This window comes from Herpailurus yagouaroundi, unplaced genomic scaffold, assembly GCF_014898765.1.
Source record: "Herpailurus yagouaroundi ecotype Mexico unplaced genomic scaffold, PumYag 195, whole genome shotgun sequence".
NCBI classification, from domain to species: domain Eukaryota; kingdom Metazoa; phylum Chordata; class Mammalia; order Carnivora; family Felidae; genus Herpailurus; species Herpailurus yagouaroundi.
Genome location: NW_024412426.1, coordinates 9,776,891 through 9,796,335, shown reverse-complemented (window position 1 = coordinate 9,796,335; position 19,445 = coordinate 9,776,891). Strand labels below are relative to the sequence as shown.

The window sequence follows — 19,445 nt, the reverse complement described above, 5'->3', positions numbered from 1 at the left end:
AGCCAACTGTTCACAAAAAAGAAAATGTTAAGGTTTAGATGATGTTTACTTACTCCAAAGGTTGCAGTCTGAATAGCTAGAACACATTCAATGAAAAGGAATTTTCCATTTAGCCTGGGGCAAAGAAATAGGCCCCAAATTCTTGAAATTATAATTGTGATTATTTTAAGATCGCTTTGCATGGGCCACCCACTAATAACTTCAATCTGTTAAGATAAGCTAAATATATGCATGCATTGCACACATACACATGAACATACGAACACTATGCATGCATCTGTGGCTCCTGAGGCAGGGGTCTGGTATATGCCTGCAGTTGGAAGCAGCCCTTGATAACAAAAAACTTGTATCACACTTATTTATTAAATCAGAGAACAAGATATTTTTTTTGGAAGTTAGAGCTAAAACCACTAGCAGATTCTAGGGAATGAATTTAGGTTTCAATAAAGCAAAAACTGTCCTTTGAAAACTGTATGCTATCTGATCCTTCCACTGCTCAGGTACATTCTAGCCTTGACTCTGTGCTTTGAATAAAAGGTTAGGTAAGGCTTAAGAAAAAAATAAACGTTAGACTCCTTCCTATACCTCTTGTGAACTGACCTTCAGGCACAGCGGCTTCAGGGGTCAAAGGCCACTGGCTTTCAGGGGAACAACATCCACCCTTTCATTAATGACACCGATGCCAGTATGTTTCTCAGCCAGGCTTAAAGTCAGCACTCAATCTCATTCTCCTCCACCTAGGGGGAACAGCGACACCAGAAATCAGTTTACAATAGTTTTCCATGTGATTGCTTAGTTCAGCCTAAGCAGCAGCACATGTGTGTTATGAACACAGACCTCTGGTGTTGCTGTCTGTTATGCCTTTAAATAAAGGACATAAGGAGATGCTGTCCTAGCTCCCCCAACGGTCTTTTGCCTCCCTCATTGTCATATCCTGAATTCTTCAATTCTTTGAATCAGAAGTCATACTGGTATCAAACATGTTTTACAACAAGCTTGGTTTATCGGTTCTTAAAGTCACCAAGTGATACTAATAAGCTCAATCAGTTCAGAAGGACAACATATTAAAGAAAAATCAATAAATGGATCCTTCCTTTATAACCTCCAAGGGTTTTAGAAAGTCTGATGTCAGAATTAAGTATTTTGAGAATTCAGGATTGAACAAACAGTAGGAAGCAGGGGGAACCATGCTCTGAACATCATTTTGATCATAGTGTCAAAATTTTATTTTGGTAATAATTATTTTAGGATTACTAGATGTAATGGAGAACACTCTGATTTTCAAGAAAAATACTTTTAATGCATTTTGAGTAATTTATTTCACATAAAGGACAGCAAATTAAATCATCCAGAAGGTATCCATAGCCTTCTTTACCTTCCAATAAAAATACAGTGCCCCCAGAAGAGTCTAATCCATATGAGCCTTCCTGGGAGTAATAATTACTACACCCTGGAATGCTCTCAGGAAGAACAGCAAGCAGGCTGAGAAACATACTGTCAACTGTTACAATGACCTCCTTTTATGTTCAGTTTTATAAACTTAACAGGATAAAAGTAGGCTAATTTAACTCACATACAAAGACAAGCTATCCTTCAGCTTTACAATAAGCCTTTACACACTTCAACAGGACTCAAGAGCTGGCAACTTTCAAAGCTAAAGGGAAATTTGGATCTAGACGCATGCAGTTCACCCGAGACTTTGAAACTTGAGTGTCTAACTTGATCCATTAAATAATCCTTACTACTACCTTTAACAATACCACAGCGACAGTAAATAAACTCACCACCTTGGGCTAATTGTTAAGCCAAACACAGACAAACCACCACTGTGGCTATGATTTTTGCCTCTCACAGATACAAAGGAGAACCTCAAAAGTCTAGCAACACAGATTTTTGCAGAACTTCTAAAAATCACACACCTAAGTGAAAATCCTAGTAAACTACTAATTACAAATCAAGGACAATTTTTCTTGCGCAACTTGTTTTCACAATTCACTTCTAATCCACAAACTGAATCAGAGAACATGTACAAAAATAGAACGATGAATATACAAAACAACCTTACTATAGAAGGAAAAGACTGAAACAAGCAAACCTGTTGTGATCAGGACCCACTTGGGTGTACTTATATTCTCCTTGGATCTTTTCTTTTTGGAAATACTGGTTCAGGCGAGCCTTAGCATTTTCCAATGTCCAGTTTCCATGAAGCCCAGCATTTAAATCCACTTCTTCTGACTCTAAAGTCTGTTGAATCAATGATAATTAAATTTGGCTCCATTAATTTTAGTTTAGTTATGCATATCTAAGGTAAAGAAATTTAGGGGTGCCTGGATGGCTCAGTTAAGCATCTGACTCTTGATATCAGCTCAGGTCATGAGCTCATGGTTCATGGGTTTGAGCCTGTATCAGGCTCTGCACTGACAGTGCAGAGTCTCCTTGGGATTCTCTCTGGCCCTCCCCCACTCCACTCTCTTAAACATTAAAAATTATAACAGTATCTTCTTTGTGCCATCCTTTATAATGCAAAAATGGTTTTTAAAGTTTCTAATCCTAGTCAAAATTGAACCAGAATTAGTTTTTACTGCATCTGGTGGTCCTATTGTATAAACAAGCCATTAGCTAAACGTACTGTATTTAAACTGTTCCCAAGAAACACTGATGATTTTTTTTGTTGGTTTTAACACTTCAAATACATTAAGTGGAAAAATAAGCTGTCCTATTAAGACATTTTTACTCTGATTGCTCGTGAAATGAGGTTTACTGAGGTACCTACATTTCCTGTAAAGCAGATGAGGACACACTCTACCACCTGAAAAATACTGTTATTTCACAGGCGATCCTAGTGACCAGAGTTAATGGGTAGATTGGGTTTACATTGTCTTGTGTGAACAAGTAGTCTCAAACGACAACTTAAAAGAATCACCAAATTATTAAACTGAATTATCTTGAACCTTGCAGTGAATCAAGCACTAAGTCACAATCCTGGATATGTGACAAAAGATGACAGCCTTACCGCTTGTACTTCTTGTTCTTCCTTTCTTGAATAATAGTCTTTCAAGTTGGCTCCTCGATCCCATGTGGGCCCAGGAGGACCATAGCCAGAGGCCCCAACTCCAGAATTATTTTCTATTAAGGAAAGAAATTTAGTGTTCTCTTAATGAATCAAACTGTAGGAAGATCCTAAAACATTACAAAAGAATATTCTTAGAGCTTGGCATTCTGTAATTAGAAAGCCAAAGTTTCAATTATTTGGAAATGGGCCCCAAATCTTCATGACTTACTTAAAAATGTTTCATGATTGGAGTATAGGTCTAAATTGATAATCTCAAGGCTTGTATGTAGAGGGGGGCTCCTGGCAATGATCATAAGTTACTGATAATCTAGCACACATTTTCAAGTTGATTAAACTTGATACCTGATTAAATTTGTTAAAACTGCTTCTTTGCTAACTATGACCTTGAGAGAAAACTGTTAGCACTAGTGACGGGGATTAGGAGAAGCTGAAAAGGTGTAAGAAAGTGATGAATCTTGGTAGGAAAGCAGAGAAAGATAGTTAATAGAGAAAGATAGTGAATATTGCCTATTAGCTCTACAAAGATTATGACATCCTTTTAAAAAAATTTACTCCTCACAACAATCTTCTTACAAAGTAAATACTACTGTTATTCTCATTTCATAAATGTTGGATCTGAGACTTAAGCAGCTTGACCAAGATTCTAGTAAATCTTTCCTATACTGGGCAGACCAATAAAAGCTTTGATAATAATATACAGAATTCAGCAACACTTTGGATCCATAAAGTAAACAAGTCTACAATATATCTGGGAGGAATTAGTCAGAAACAAGAAAGGGCAACAGGGGTGTCTGGGTGGCTCAGTGGGTTAGGCATCCAACTCTTGGTTTCAGCTCGGGTCATGATCTCACAGCTTCATGAGTTCAAGTCCCGCATCAGGCTCTGTGACGGTGGTGTGGAGCCTGCTTGGGATTCTCTCTCTCTCCCTCTCTCTGCCCCTTGACCACTCACGCTTTCTCTCTCTCAAAAATTAAACTTGGAACAGATAAATAAAATAAAATATGAAAATAAAAATAAAAAAGAAAGGGCAATAAACAAGACCCTTTAATCAAATGTTCTAGCCTGTGCAAAATCTAGCCAGAGATAAAAATTAGAAGCTGGAGCTCCTGGGAGGCTCAGTCGGTTGAGCATCCAACTCTTGATTTTGGCTCAGGTCATGAGCTCACGGTCTCATGGTGAGTTCTGAGCCCCGCACTGGGCTCTGCACTGAAGAGTGTGGGGCCAGACTGGCATTCTTGCTCTCCCTGTCTCTCTGCCCTGCCCTCACTCTCTCAGATGCATGCTCTCAAAATAATTACAACTTTAAGAAAAAATTTGTAAAAACTAACAACAGCTAAGGAATCAGGCTATACCATGTTTAATAAGAGAAATCACTGGTGGTATTTGTAAACTTATGAAGCCCCTGCATTCTCTCAACATTATGAGTTTACTATAGTAATTTCTTTCTATCCAAATGAGAAAGAGATAATAACTAAGCAGGATCATGCGTATCTTATCCACTGTCATACATGCACTTTCAAGTCCCTTACCTGCCTTAAGAGCCAAATGGGGAGGAAGAGGTCCTCCCATGGTTGCTGGTAAACTTTCGCCTGCATTTGCCGTGGCATCAGGTGTATCAGTAAGTGGAGGTGGGGGAGGTGCTACCTGCAAGAGGAAGAGACAAGGTGGGGTCAGTAATTTCACCCTCACAGGGACTAGTAAATTCTTTCACATAAAGGAAGTCCACATGTCACCCCTTCGTATCTCCATAATATTAGTATCTTTGTTTTCAGTGATTAAAAAACTATTATGTTCTCACTTGAGGCAGAAAAAAGGGTAGTAAAAATTATTCATAATTCTCCAGCTGGAGATTTTGTATGTAAACAAATAACAGTTTTTCCCAAAAAAGTCCAATTAGTTTATGGTATATAGTTAATCTTTTTCCACTCAGTAGTTTTATAAATACATTCCACATTCAAGAAGCATCTGTCAGGACCCTTTCTATGTAGTTCTGGGTACTGAGGAAAAAATGAACAAGAGAGACAGCTGTCCTGTATTTACAGAGCTATATTCAAATAGCTGTATTATAATTCTACATTCTTACAAAGCTAAACAACACATAATAGGTCAAGGACAATACAATACTGCCAAGAAAAATTATGCAGAAAATAAAAGGGACACTATGCGAGACCACTATTTAAATGAAGTGAACTAGGAAAGTCATACTCCTAAGTGACTTGAAGAGAGATGAAACCGAGGAGACAACCAAGAGTATGGGTAGAAAAGACTTCCAGTTGTCTTATATACACTGTATATAAAATGTAAAATATTTTACATACATCTTTTACTTCTTTAAATATTAATCTACATGAATTTTAATGACTTACTACTCCAATGGATGGAAGTAGTACGCATAAGTTGGCAATACCACGTTGATGAACATTTAGCTTGTAGCTGATCTTAAATTATAAAACAACACCGCCACAGACTCTTTGTACTTTGGCTTCTTTCAGGAAAGATTCACTTAAGTAAAATGCCTGGAGAGTGCCTAGGTGGCTCAGTCAGTTTAACCTCAACTTCAGCTCAAGTCATGATCTCATGGCTCGTGAGTTCAAGCCCCACATTGGGCTCTGTGCTGACAGCTCAGAGCGTGGAGCCTGCTTTGGATTCTGTATCAGTCTCTCTCTGGCCCTCCCTTGCTGTCTAATATAAGTAAACATTAAAAAAAAGTGAAATTCCTGGGTTAAAAGGCATCAACGCCTGGGGTGCCTGGCTGGCTCAGTTGGTGGAGCGTAGACTCTTGATCTCAGGGTTGTGGGTTCAAGCCCCATGTGGGTGTAGGGATTACTTAAAAATAAATTTTTTTAAATCTAAAAGGCATCAACATTTTAAAAAGCACCATGGTGCATTACAGAAAAATTGCAATTCTATACGTGCATCAGCACTATATATATACGACAATCTATTTCTCTACATTTTCAATTCTGGAAATTATAGCAAGTGTTTTATACCTGTACCAATATTAGCTCAGTTTTTTGTTATAACAGCCTATTATTTTAATTTACATTTCCTTTGCCTATTATTCTATCTGGATATCCATTGTTCTCATTGATTTCTAAGAATTTAACATTTCAGTGCTATTAATTTCTTGTCATACAAGTTGCAAGTAAGTTTTACTGTCCTTTTCCTTTTTTAATTTTGTTACTACTGCTTACTGTCCAAAAAGGTTATTTTGTTTTTGTTTCTTGATCAAATCTAGTTTCTTCTTGTGCTAGCCTCCATACGATGGCCTCTCCTGTCCAAAACCTGTTCTGCATTATTTTATATATATTTTAATTTAGAAATAGTATTATGTAAATACAATTACTGTAATCTTACAATAGTTACAAGTCTTCATTAATATGTGGTAGGATCAGCTGGTATACTTTCAAATTCTTCTTGGCTATTTTTCAGCAATTATTTTTTCTAATTAACTTAAAAAAATTTTTTTTAATGTTTATTTATTCTTGAGAGAGAGGAGACAGAATGTGAACGGGGGAAGGGCAGAGAGAGAGGGAGAGAGAGAATCTGAAGCAGTCTCCAGGCTGAGCTGTCAGCACAGAGCCCAACACGGGGCTCAAACCCACGAACCGCGAGATCATGACCTGAGCCAAAGTCGGACGCTCAACCAACTGAGCCACCCAGGTGCACCCCTAATTAACTTTTTAAATCTAATTCATCAAAGAATGTTAAATTTATACAATTTACTCAAGGAGAATGGCTTTCCTAACAAGGAACTGATTGACATGATAATGCAACCTCCCACCCAGAAACACGGTATGGCTCTATATTTCATCAAGTCTTCTATCTGTTAAGACAATTCTCCATGAATATCTGTGGCTCTCCAAGTCTTGTTTACACATCTTTTCAAGGAGGTTTGAATAGCAAATAATAACCTTGGAAGGCAGAGGTAAGATCTTACTCCAGGGTAGGGAGCAGATTTATTTCCTAATGAGGATAGTAAAAAAGATAGGGTTGCAGTTTTGCCAGCAGCTTTTTCTTTTTTGTTAAGACCGACAGTTTCTTAAACTCCAAGTACCTCAAGTGTAATACCAATTAACTGTGCCCTCAGGATTCTACCTGGACCTGCTCCATATTGTCCCCAAAAGATTAAAGGACATGGGGGGGGGGGGCAATACAAACATGAAGCTCATGCTGCCTGCTATCCCATGAGTAGTAAACATCCTTTGTCTCTAACTCAGAAGTCCTGTGTCTTCTGCCATTAGGCTGAATCATTAGATTGCAAGTATGGTAAAATCTCTTTAAGACTTAACACTATCCTTCAGTAAAAATCTGTCACATTGAGAGTAATGGCAGTGGTAGTGGACACATTGGGTCTTGTCTTAACTTTACAACTATCTGCAAAGAACTGGTTTTGAGTTTTTCCCCCTAATCCACTGGGAGTAAAATTTTTGTAAATACAATGAAAATGAACTGCTAGAAATATAAATCAGACATACAAAATACAAGCCCAAGTTCTCTAACTATTATAGTCAACAAATGTAAAACTGCTGTCACTCTATTAGCATTTCTAATTGTGCACTCCTTTTTATACTTACCACCGTAACAAACATTTTGAGCAGCGCTGCTCCATGTTTTTATACCTGTTTTTAGTATTAACTATTATTTTTACTATTGTTTAAAGATTTTACTTATTTTTAATTGTTTTAACATTTATTCATTTTTGAGAGACAGAGGACTGTGAGTAGGGGAGGGGCAGAGAGTAGGGTAAAGAGACTCTGAAAGCAGGCTCCAGGCTCTGAGCTGTCAGCACTCACGACCCGTAAGATCATGACCTGAGCCAGAGTCAGATGCTTAACCGACCTGAGCCACCCAGATGCCCCTAAAGATTTTATTTTTAAGTAATCTCTACACCATCGTGGGGCTCAAACTCACAATCCTGAGATTAAAGAGTTGCACGCTTCACTGTCTGAGCCAGCCAGCTACCCCTACTATTATTTTTAGAGGACACTTTTCAACATGCCAAGAAGTATTTTTCTACTTCATTTCCTTAGTACTTTATTTGTAATAAGCATTTTATCAAATGCTTTTTTTATTTCAAAAAAAAATTTTTTAACGTTATTTTTGAGACAGAGAGAGACAGAGCATGAACGGGGGAGGGTCAGAGAGAGAGGGAGACCCAGAATCCGAAACAGGCTCCAGGCTCTGAGCTATCAGCACAGAGCCCAACGCGGGGCTTGAACTCACGAACCGCGAGATCATGACCTGAGCCAAAGTCGGACGCTTAACCGACTGAGCCACCCAGGCGCCCCTCAAATGCTTTTTTTTAAACCTCCACTAACTCAACCACTGAGTAGTTAGCATTTTTCTCTCAAAAAACTCAATGTGATGTAGCTAGAAAGTTCGACTACAGGGTTTTGCTTCAGATGTACTGGAGGTGTCATGTAAGATATGGTATGTACACCATACCACTTTTCTAAAATATGGAAAGTTTGAATTCTCAAACCCACCTAAGCACATGGTTTTTTGATAAAGGAATATGAATCTATAGTATTTACTATTGTCTTAATTAACCTTGGGATGGATTATTTATCTTTTGAAAGGGTTATTTAAAATTTTTACTCATCACTTTTACTTCTAATTCTATAAAATTTCTGATTTTATCTTTATTAATTTCTTCTTACTCTAAGTGTGTTCTATTTTCCTGAGCTGAAAATCACTAGTTTACTCATTTAAAAAAAAACTATTTCTTATGCAATAATACAAGCATTTGATGTTTCTTTGAGTAAATGACAATTCCTCTGGCCTTCCAGAGTTCTGACACTGTTAAACAGCCTGTAATTTTCAATTTTCATTTAAAACCAAGTGTTTAAATTTCCTAGTGTTTAGGATTGTTTTGGTCCCTTTGCTACTTTCTCACATTACCATTTTAGTTTTGCCAATATACACATAAGCATTTTTAATAGTAAGTGGGGATTGGTATGTTGTGAACTGTTTGTATTTTCTGCTTTCTTAAAGTTTATTTTGATATTAATACTGTTACTCCCATTTTATTTTGTACTTCATTTGCCTAGTATAGCTTTACTCTGGTCTTTACTTTCAATCTTTCTAATTGGAAGACTTCTTTATTTTATAGATAGCACATAGTTTGAGGCACAGTGTTCTTCCAAGGTTAGGGCTGTGAAGGCACAGTACAGTTTATTCTAGGGACAGCTCTAACAGCCAAGTTCCAGGAAAAGAAAAACAGTGGGCAACACTGGTGCTGATTTGTCTTTCTTTCCACCACCTTGCCCACTCCATGTCCAAAATGCTGTTCTACCTCATTCTGTATCTATGTAAATTTAAAAGAAAAATCTCTTCCTCAAGACTTGAGATGTTTGGGTGGGATAACTTCCTGTTTTGCAGTGACGAAGAGGGTTACAAATGGAATGCTTCTATCTCCCCAAAATTAGTATTTTGAAATTTAACCTCCAATGTGATATTAGGAAGCAGGCCCTTTGGAAGGTGATTAGGTCTTAGGGGAGGGGCCCACATGAAAGAGGTTGGTGCCTTATTGAAAAGGAGAGAGCTCTCTTGCTTTTTCTGCCACGTGAGGATATAGTGAGAGGAGAGCCTCACCAGACACTGAATCAGCCAGAACCTAAGACTTACACTTCCCAACTTTCAGAAGTGTGAGAAATATGTTCCTGTTGTTTATAAGCCACCCAATCTATGGTACTTTGTTAGAGCAGCCTGAACCAAATAGGAAGGATTTTCTTTAAATCTTTAAATTTCTTGATCAATGAAGATGAAGGTAGAGGGAAAGAGGGTATTAACCACCTGTCTCCACACTTTGTGGAGTGGCCCTGGCCAGCTCAGTCTGTGACAGTTTTGAGTCCCCTATGGAGGATGACCAGTGTCTCCTTGTTAAAAGTACACATCCTGTTCACTACTTTCAAGATCAAGAGACATATGTGACCTGCCTAACACAGAGAAACAGATACAGAGAATTAGGCAAAATGAGACAGAAGAACATGTCACAAATGAAAGAACAAACCACAGCAAGAGACCTAAGCAAAACAGGTATAAGTAACATGCCTGATAGAGATTTTACAGTAATGATCATAAAGATACTCTCTGAACTTGAGAGAAGAGTTGAGGACATCAGTGAGACCCTTAAGAAAGAGCCTGAAAACATAAAATAGAACCAGAGATGAAGATGGAATAAATGGCAGGCTGGAAGTAGAGGAAAAAATTAAGTAGAAAATGGAGGAATGGAAAGTAATCAAGCTAAACAAATGAGAGAAAAAAAGAATTATGCAAAATGAGAACAGACTCAGGGAACTCAGTGATTCCATCACGCACAATAACAGGGATCCCAGTACAGGGATCCCAGAAGAAGAGTGAGAAAGGAGGGTAGGAAATTTATTTGAAGAAATAATAGCTAACAACTTCCCTAATCTGGGGAAGGAAACAGATATCTAGACCCGGGAGACACAGAGATCCCCCAAAAAAATCAACCAAAGGAAGTCCACACCAAGACATAACCATCAAAATGGCAAAAAGTAGAGATAAAGCAAAAAAAAAATTAAAAGCAACAAGAGAAAAGAAGACAGGTACATATACAAAAGAAAACCCATGAGGCTATTAGTGGATTTTCCAGCAGAATTTTTGGCAGTTTGAAGGGACTGGCATGATATATTCAAAGTGCTGAAAGGGAAAAAATTTACAGCCAAGAATATTCTACCAAGGAAGTCTATCATTTGGAACAGAAGGACAGATAAAGAGCTCCTCAGACAAATAAAAACTAAAGGAGTTCAAGATGACTAAGCCAACCCTACAAGAAATATCAAAGAGAACTATTAAGATTGGAAAGGAAAAGACCGTTAAGTATGAAAAGTAGGAAACACAGAACCAGTAAAAATAAGTATTTCTATAAAAAGTCAGTCAAGGGATTCACAAAATAAAAGGATGTAAAATAGGACACTATATACATAAAATGTGGGGGTTGGAGAAGCGTAAAGAATGGGTTTTTAACTTGTTTTTGTAGTTTTTCTTTCTCTCTTTCGTGGCCTGCTGGGTTACTTCTGTGATATACTTGGATTGTTTTCTCTTTATTCTTTGCTCTGTTAGTAGTTTTAATTTGTGGTTGCCATTAGGTTGTATATGATACCTTCCACATATATCAGTCTGTATTAAGTTGATGGGTTGCTGCTTTGGGATTCTCTCTCTCCCTCTCTCTCTCTCTCTCTCCCCCCACCTCAAAAAAATAAACTAACTGAACAAAAAACTTCTGGGGGTGCCTCCATGGCTCAGTCAGTCAAGAAATCTGACTTCACCTCAGGTCACGATCTCACGGCTTGTGAGTTTTGACCCCTGCATTGGGCTTGGCACTGACAGTGCAGAGCCTGCCTGGGATCTCTCCCTCTCTCTCGGCCCCTCCCCACCTTGCGGGCATACACTCTCTCAATATAAATAAATAAACTTAAAAAAAAAAACAAAAACGAAAACAACTTTTAACAAATTAAAAATTAAGTAAATAAATAAAAACAAAAAGCTTCTGCACAGCAAAGAAAACAAACTACAAGACAACCAAGGGAATGCGAGAAGATATTTGCAAAGGACATACCCAATAAAGGTTAGTATCCAAAATATATAAAGAACTGCTACAACTCAACACCCAAAAAATAAATAACCCAATTAAAAAATGGGTAGAAGACATGAACACACATTTCTCTAAAGACATCCAGAGGGCCAACAGACATGAAAAGATGCTCAACGTCACTCATCATCAAGGAAATACAAATCAAAACCATAAGATATCACCTTGGACCTATCAGAATGGCTAAAATAAAAAACACAAGAAACAACAAGTGTTGTTGAGGATGTGGAGAAAAAGGAACCCTCCTGCACTTGTTTGTAGGAATGCAAACTGGTGTAGCCACTGTGGAAGACCTGTATGGAGGTTCCTCAAAAAATTAAAAATATCAACTAGTGATCCAGTAATTGTACAAGGTATTTACCCAAAGAATTCGAAAACACTAATTTGAGAGAATATATGCACCCTTCTGTTTACCACAGGATTATTTACAATAGCCAAATTATGGTAGCAGCCCAAATGTGCATTAGGATTCTCTCTCCCCCACCCACACCCCTCTCCCCTGCTCGTGCTTTCTCTAAACAAAAAAACAAAAAAACAAACCCTGACAGATCTCACATTCCAAGACCCACAAGATGGTAGCAATCTATAAAATGCCTCTTAAAGGGCTTGTGTGCTTGGACTCACCTGCCCCAAGGCTCAACTCAGAAGTAGCCAATTGCACCGAGTTAAAGTGAAAGGCCGCAAGGCACTTGCTTATATTAAAACCTTGGCCCGAGGGGCAGGTATCTAATTTAACACACACATCTAGAAATCTGTACCCAGGAATGGAGACCAGTGGGTGCTGTCTTTGCATGCTTCAGAGCACCAGTACCTCCCAGAAAAGAACCTTTACACGTGCCTGGTGCCTTAATTTTTGTTGCTGCTGCACAGGGGACGCCTCTTGATCACTTGGCTCTGGAGGCCAGGGAAGCTTGTGTTCCTGGTCACATACAGCTGTAATAATGAGCATTACCCAGAAAGGAGCTCAAAAACCTGTCTGTGGCCCCAAATTTCATGACTGCTGCCAGAGAACACCTCGACTTTGCCTGTCTCACTCAGGTGCCCTGTGCAGCTTATGCTCCTGGGTCTCACAAGTCTGTAACCCATAGAAAAAGTTCTAATTCTTTTTTGAGTAGAGTTGACACACAATGTTGTATTAGTTTCAGATATACAACATAATGACTAGATAAGCTTGCTGGAGACAATTCTTGAACAGCTACTGCACCCATAGCACAAAAAGAGGCAACATACCCAGGAGCTGAGTCTGTCTGTAAAGGAGGCCTACTAGCTAATCATGACTGTGGCCCAAGGAAGAGGCTTCTAATGAAAGAAGCATCTCTTTCATTAGAAATGAAAGGGGCTGACTGTAATCCTTTCCAGAGACTTCTGAGAGAAGGTGCTATCTTTATGTTCTTCTGTTGTGTTCTAGAATAACAGTGTCTACTGAAGGGAAGCTTTACATTGAGCGCTTTTTGCAGCTAACACCCAGGGATGCCTTCTGATTGCCCTGTTCTGGTGACCAGAGGAGCTCTGCATTCTTGGGGTCCCCTAGGAGGGTGTCAATCAGAGCAGCGGTTCTGGGCAGGTTACAATCCTCAAGGCACTGTACAGACAGTGGACTGAGGCACACCCCAGTCTTTCTGTGAAGGTCACTTTGCTTGTCCTGAAGCTCTAGACAGAGGGGCAGGCTTCAGGTTGGGCACTCACTGGCTATGGAGCTGCTCTGAAGGAATGTATGCTATGGAAGCCATCTTCGTGCTCTCCCTCTCCTTGCTTCAGCTTGCTGGTATCTCCCAGAAAGGAGACTATACACTTGACTGAAGCCCCCAAATTTGCAAATGCAGCCCAGGGAACACCTCCAGATTATCTGGCCCTGGTAGTCAGCAGGGCTTATGCTTTTTGGCACCTCAGAACTATACATATCTGCGTTACTTTTAGAAGCTGCTGCCCGAGGGTCTGGCTTCTAGTCTGCGAATCTAGGCGCTGAGATCCTACCCTCTGGACACTGAGAGGTCTCAGCATATCCTCAACTACTAGGAGCTATTAAAAATATAACAGGCTGCTTGGTCAAGCACAGAGGTTTGAGAAACAACCAAGAGCTGGGGCAGGGCTGAATGAAAAAGTTCATCTCCTACACAAGGCCACTCCTTCAAGACTTGGGAGAAGTTGTTTCATCTATTGTATAGGAACCAACATAGTGAGGCAAAATGAAGAAACAGTAATACCTGTCAAAAGAACAAGATGAAACCGTAATGAAATGGAACTATGTAATTTACCTGATAAAGTCTTTAAAATAATGGTTATAAAGACACTCTTCAAACTAGGGAGAGGAATGAACACAAAACTTCAACTAAGAGATGGAAAATGAAAGTACGAATTAGGTAAGTCACGGAACTAAGAAATACAATAACTGAACTGAAAAATACAGGAGAGGTGTTTAACAGCAGACCAGATGAAAAAGAAGAAAGAATCAGTGAACTCAAAACCAAGGCAGTGGAATTCACCCAATGAGAGCAGCAAAAAGGAAAAAAAAAAGTGAAAAAATGTAAAGACAGCCTAAGGGACTTCAGGAAAACATGAAATTGACTAAGAGCTGTATCATTGGGCTTCAAGGAGAGAGAGAGAAAGGGGCAGAAATCTTATTTGAAAAAATAATGGTTGAAAATGTTCCTAACATGGAGAAAGACAAAGATATATTCAAAGTGCTGGGAAAAAAAAAAAATTCCAACCAAAAATACACTACCTGCCAAAGTCATCATTCAGAATTAAAGGAGAGAGAAATTGTTTCCTAGGAAAACAAAAGCTTGAAGCGTTCATGACCACTAAACCGGCCTTACAAGAAATGTTAAAGGGACTTCTTTAAGCTGTAAAGAAAGGGCACTTATTGGTAACAAGAACAAATTATGAAAGAATAAATATCTTTTATACATAAAGCCAGTATGACAGTTAACCACAAAAGTAGTAAAAATAACTGATTACAATTGGTTAAATGATACACAAAATAAAGAGATATAAAATGTTATCATCAAAAATATGAAATGTGCAGGGCGCCTGGGTGGCTCAGTCAGTTGAGTTTCAACTTCAGCTCAGGTCATAATCTCACAGTTCGTGGGTTCGAGGCCCACATTGGGCTGTGCTGACAGCTCAGAGCCTGGAGCCTGCTTCAGATTCTGTCTCCCTCTCTCTCTGCCCCTCCCCGACTCACACTCTGTCCTGTCTCTCAAAAATGAATAAAGACAAAAAAATTTTTTTTTAAATCTAAAATGTGGTGAAGGGAGTAAAAATGTTGAGCTTTAGAACTTAAATTACTGACTTAAGACAGACTGTAGATATTTGTTACATGTAAGCATAAAAGTAATCAAAGCAAAAATGTGAAATAGATAAAGAGAAAGGAATAGGAGCATACCATTAAAGAAAATCTTCAAACCACAAAGAGAGTAAGAGAAGGAACAGATAGAAACTAGAGAAACAGCTAGAAAACAATTAACAGAATGGCAATAAACACACACCTATCCATAATTACTTTCAATGTAAATGGACTAAATTCTCCAATCAAAAAGGAGTGGCTGAATGGATAAAAGAGCATGAACCATTTATAGTTGTCTACAAGAGATACAATATTTTGTGTTATGTTATTTTTATTCAATTTTTGACTAGGCAAGGAACTTTATTTTTTGTCAGCTAGTTTGTCTCAGCGTGGCCTATAATGGTCAAAGTGTTCACTGCCAAGGATGCCTAAACTTTAGGGTTGTTAAAATGAATGACTGTTCATTGGTTTGTGAATATATTCACTTCTTCAATAACAGAGATGTTGTTTACCCCTAACTTCTTTAAGGAGTACTGAAGTATTTTTATCATCTACTGGAGACGTTCTATGAACCACTTTCTTTTGATAAGCAGTTCCTTTCCCACTAATGTGCACTTGTGCTTGCAGTCTGGCGAGTTTCTCCTGGTTCATGACAGCTTCATTCATCTTGCTGGAGCAGAAATGGGACCACGGTGGGGGGACTAGGGTTGGTGCTCAGAGGGTCTCCAGGGAACAAGCTGAGATTAGGGGCACACACGGGGGAGAAGCAAGATGGCAGCTAGAGGGAGGTCAGAAGTGATCCAAGAGATACACTTTAGATGTAAGTACACACACAGAATGAAAGTGAAGGGCAGAAAAAGATATCCCATGCACTGAAAACAAACATTTTCATTTGTCTGGGGTATCAAACTGACCAAATAGACTTTGAAACAGAGTGTAATAAGAGACAAAGAAGGGTGTTACAAAATGATAAAAGGGTCAATCCAGCAAGAGGATATAGCATTTATAAATATTTCGGCACCCAACGTAGGAGCACCAAAATATATAAAGCAAATATTAACAGATGTAAGACAAAAAGAGTTAATAGTACAATTATAGTAAGGAACTTTAATACCCCAGTTACATCAGTGGATAATCATCCAGACAGAAATCAGTAAGGAAACACTGGATTTAAATAAATGACTTGTTAGAACAGAAGGACTTAACAGAAATTTACAAAATATTTTTAAATAAAGGAAAAGAATCAAACATTTATCTCATTTCCCTGTCTAAATTCTAACTTAGTGTGATTACTGATGAGAAATTTCCTTTTATGTAAGTATTCCAGCTAAAAATCAAAGGAAATTGATAATGAAATAATAAATCTACACAGCAATAATCCACCCCTGCTAATATCACAATTATGTACCTCCTCCTGATAGAAGTGTAGAATATTACTTTTGGAGTTTTCTTGTTCTTGCTCTTTCACTCTAATCAAGCCTCAGTCTAATCAAGTCTCTAGATCTAACTACCAATTATGGAAAACAGAGGGGCAGAGAAATGTTTTATGAGACTAAAGAATAAATGATGTGCTTTCTTCAACAAATTGCAAAGAAAAGTAAGAAAGAGGGTGAGAGAATTTACTGATTAAAAGAATTATCAATCACTTGCTGTATAAGGACATCATTAGGAGCATGATTTAAACAAACTGTAAAAAGTGGATTTATGAAACAATCAAGAAAATCTGAATATAACTGGATGTCTGAGGACATTAAGAAACAATTCTTAAAAATTTTTAGGTTTGGGGGTGCCTGGGTGTCTCAGTCAGTTAAGTGTCTGACTCTTGATTTTGATCAGATCATGATCCCAGGGTCCTGGGATCGGGCCTTGCACCAGGCTCCTCACAGAGCGTGGAGCCTGCTCAGGATTCTCTCTCCCCACTTCGCCCTTCTACCCTAAACAGGTTTTTCTCTCCCGAAAATAGAAAATAAATAAAAAAATAAACAAATATTTTAAGGTACAATGATGGAATTATTATGTTTTTAAGAGGATTATCTTTTAGAGATACAAAGTGAAATAGTAACATAAATTATAGGATGTCTGGAATTTGCTTTAAAATAATCTGAAAGTAGAGAAGCCCTTTTGAGAAATACTGCAATTGGATTTTGACAACGTGGATTTGTAACATTATTCTTACTTCTCTACACATTTGAAATTTCTCCCCCTCCTTCAAAATTTAAAAATATCCTTTGCATTTAGAAACAGGCCACTTTTGGCAAGAGCAATTTGTGCAATGAAAGGGCAAATGCTAGATGAAGTGACATGAACAGGATTTGGCAAGGATGAAGAGGTGAGATAAAGATGGTAGCTAGAAGTAGAAATTGGGCTTGTTGTATGACCTTTTTCCAAATTCACCCATTCATCATTCATTCATTCAATCAAAAAACTTCAAGTGCCTGCTGTACAGACCAGAACCATTCTAATGCTACAGACACAGCAATGAACTAAAAAGCAGATAAAAATCCTGCTCGTATGACCTTTTGTTCTCACATGAAGGTCTGGGGAAAATTAGGTTAGAAGAGAATTTTTTATACTATGTACAACTGACATTTTATGCTGGATAATTCTTTGTTGTAGGAGGCTATCTTGTGTATTGTAGGATGTTTGGTAGCATCCCTGGCCTCTATTTACTATATATCAGTATTGCTGACACCCCCTTCCAGTTGTAACAACTAAAATGACTCCACACATTGCCAAATATCCCTAGGGGACAACATCGCCTTCAGCTGACAAACAATGGGTTGAAATTAGTTAAGTGCTATTGAGAAAAATGAAACAATGAAAGAGAATAAGAAACACAAAAGTCTTGAGGTAGAAAGGTGCTGGAAGATTGAGGAATGGCAAGAAAGCCAGTGTAGCTGGAAAAGAGGAAGTCAGGGAGAAAGTGGCAAATGCATAGACTAGACTGGCCTTCCTGCAGATAACGGAGACATCTAAGGGCAAAAGAAACCCCCGCCCTCAAACCCCAAAGGCCCTAACAATTATATGTAGGTGTTAAAAAGTGAACAAAAGCTGGTAGATTCTGGAGGTGACTTGAAATGAGAAATCAAGGATAAGCAAAGGCTGTAATTCCTGTTTATTATGGCTTTTAGCCTGAGGAAGACCATGTGAAGCAGCTAAAACTCCCCAGTCTTTCTGGCCTGAAGAATCAGAGAATATGAGCCTGGGGAAACAAACACTGCTAGAAAGTGAGGAAGCAATCCTAAAAGGGAAAGAAGGAATTCTTTGTACAAACTCGCCCAAATCACTGGCTAAACCCTGAACAACACATGTGCAGGACAGACTCTAAGCTGCCTAGCAAAGATCAGAAAACTCAAGGGAGATAGATGTGAGCAGTTACCCAAAAGACAGGGTTTGTAGTTTGAGTTCCAACCAAACTGACAGCACAACAAATCAATAATATTTCAAAAAATATAACTTACAGTATCTACAACATAATTATCACAATGCCCACGATAAATCCAAAATTACCTGACATACAGAATGAAAAAGGTGAACTAATCTCAAGAGAAAATATAATCAACAGAGCCCAACCAGGCCCAGATGTTAAAATTTGTAGTCAAGATTTTAAAGCAGCTATTTGTAACTATGCTCAATGACATAAAGGAAATTTACATTCATATTATGAACACATGCTATCACGAAAGAAACAGGAAGAAATGCCACCACAGAAATAAAATCTGTTAAAAAAATTAACCACCTGATAATTCTAGAAATAAGACAATGTATGAAATAAAAACTCACTGAATGGACTGATAACAGCAAAATGGAGTTGACAGAGAAAACAATCCATGAACTTGAAGATAATCTGTTAAAAGTCATTGAATCTGAAGAACAGAAAAAAGGGAAGAAAAGAAAAAGCCTCAGGGACCTATGGGATAATATAAAAAAAGTTTAATACCGGAGTCCCAAAAGGAGCAGAGAAAAATGAGGCATAAAAAAAATTTGAAGAAATAATAGCCAGATTCCCCAAGTTTGGTAAAAGATAAATTTATAGATTTAAGAATCTCAGCAAATTCCAAGCAGGATTAAGTACAAAGAAAACCATATGTAGTCATAGTCAAACTGCTGGGAACCAAATAAATAAATAAATACAAAGAAAATAACACATTACATATAAGGAGAAATGACTTGATTATTACTGACTTATCATCAAACAGTGGAAGGAAACAATGGAACTTGAAAGTGCTGAAAGTGGTACTGCAGAATCATACATTCAGCGAAAATATGTGAGAGACAGTAAAATAAAAACATTTTCATACAAAAGAAAACTAAGGGGTTCCTAGATGGCTCAGTGGGTTAAGTGATGTCGAAGTTCATGGGTTTGAGCCCCGCACTGGGCTCTGTGTTGATAGCATGGAGGCTGCTTCAGATCCTCTGTCTCCCTCTCTCTCAAAAATAAATGGAAGGAAGGAAGGAAGGAAGGA

General features: G+C 38.2%; 1 protein-coding gene across 1 annotated transcript in view; it reads right to left on the bottom strand.

Moving 5' to 3' along the window:
• Positions 1–19,445, bottom strand: part of DHX9 (DExH-box helicase 9) — a 50,136-nt gene that overhangs the window by 27,070 nt on the left and 3,621 nt on the right. Inside the window, exons 3-5 of the mRNA XM_040446289.1 lie at positions 4,603–4,777; positions 3,014–3,126; positions 2,096–2,244 (exon numbers count right to left, since the gene is read on the bottom strand). Of these exons, the coding sequence (XP_040302223.1) occupies positions 2,096–2,244; positions 3,014–3,126; positions 4,603–4,777 (437 nt within the window). The remainder of the gene's footprint in view (positions 1–2,095; positions 2,245–3,013; positions 3,127–4,602; positions 4,778–19,445) is intronic.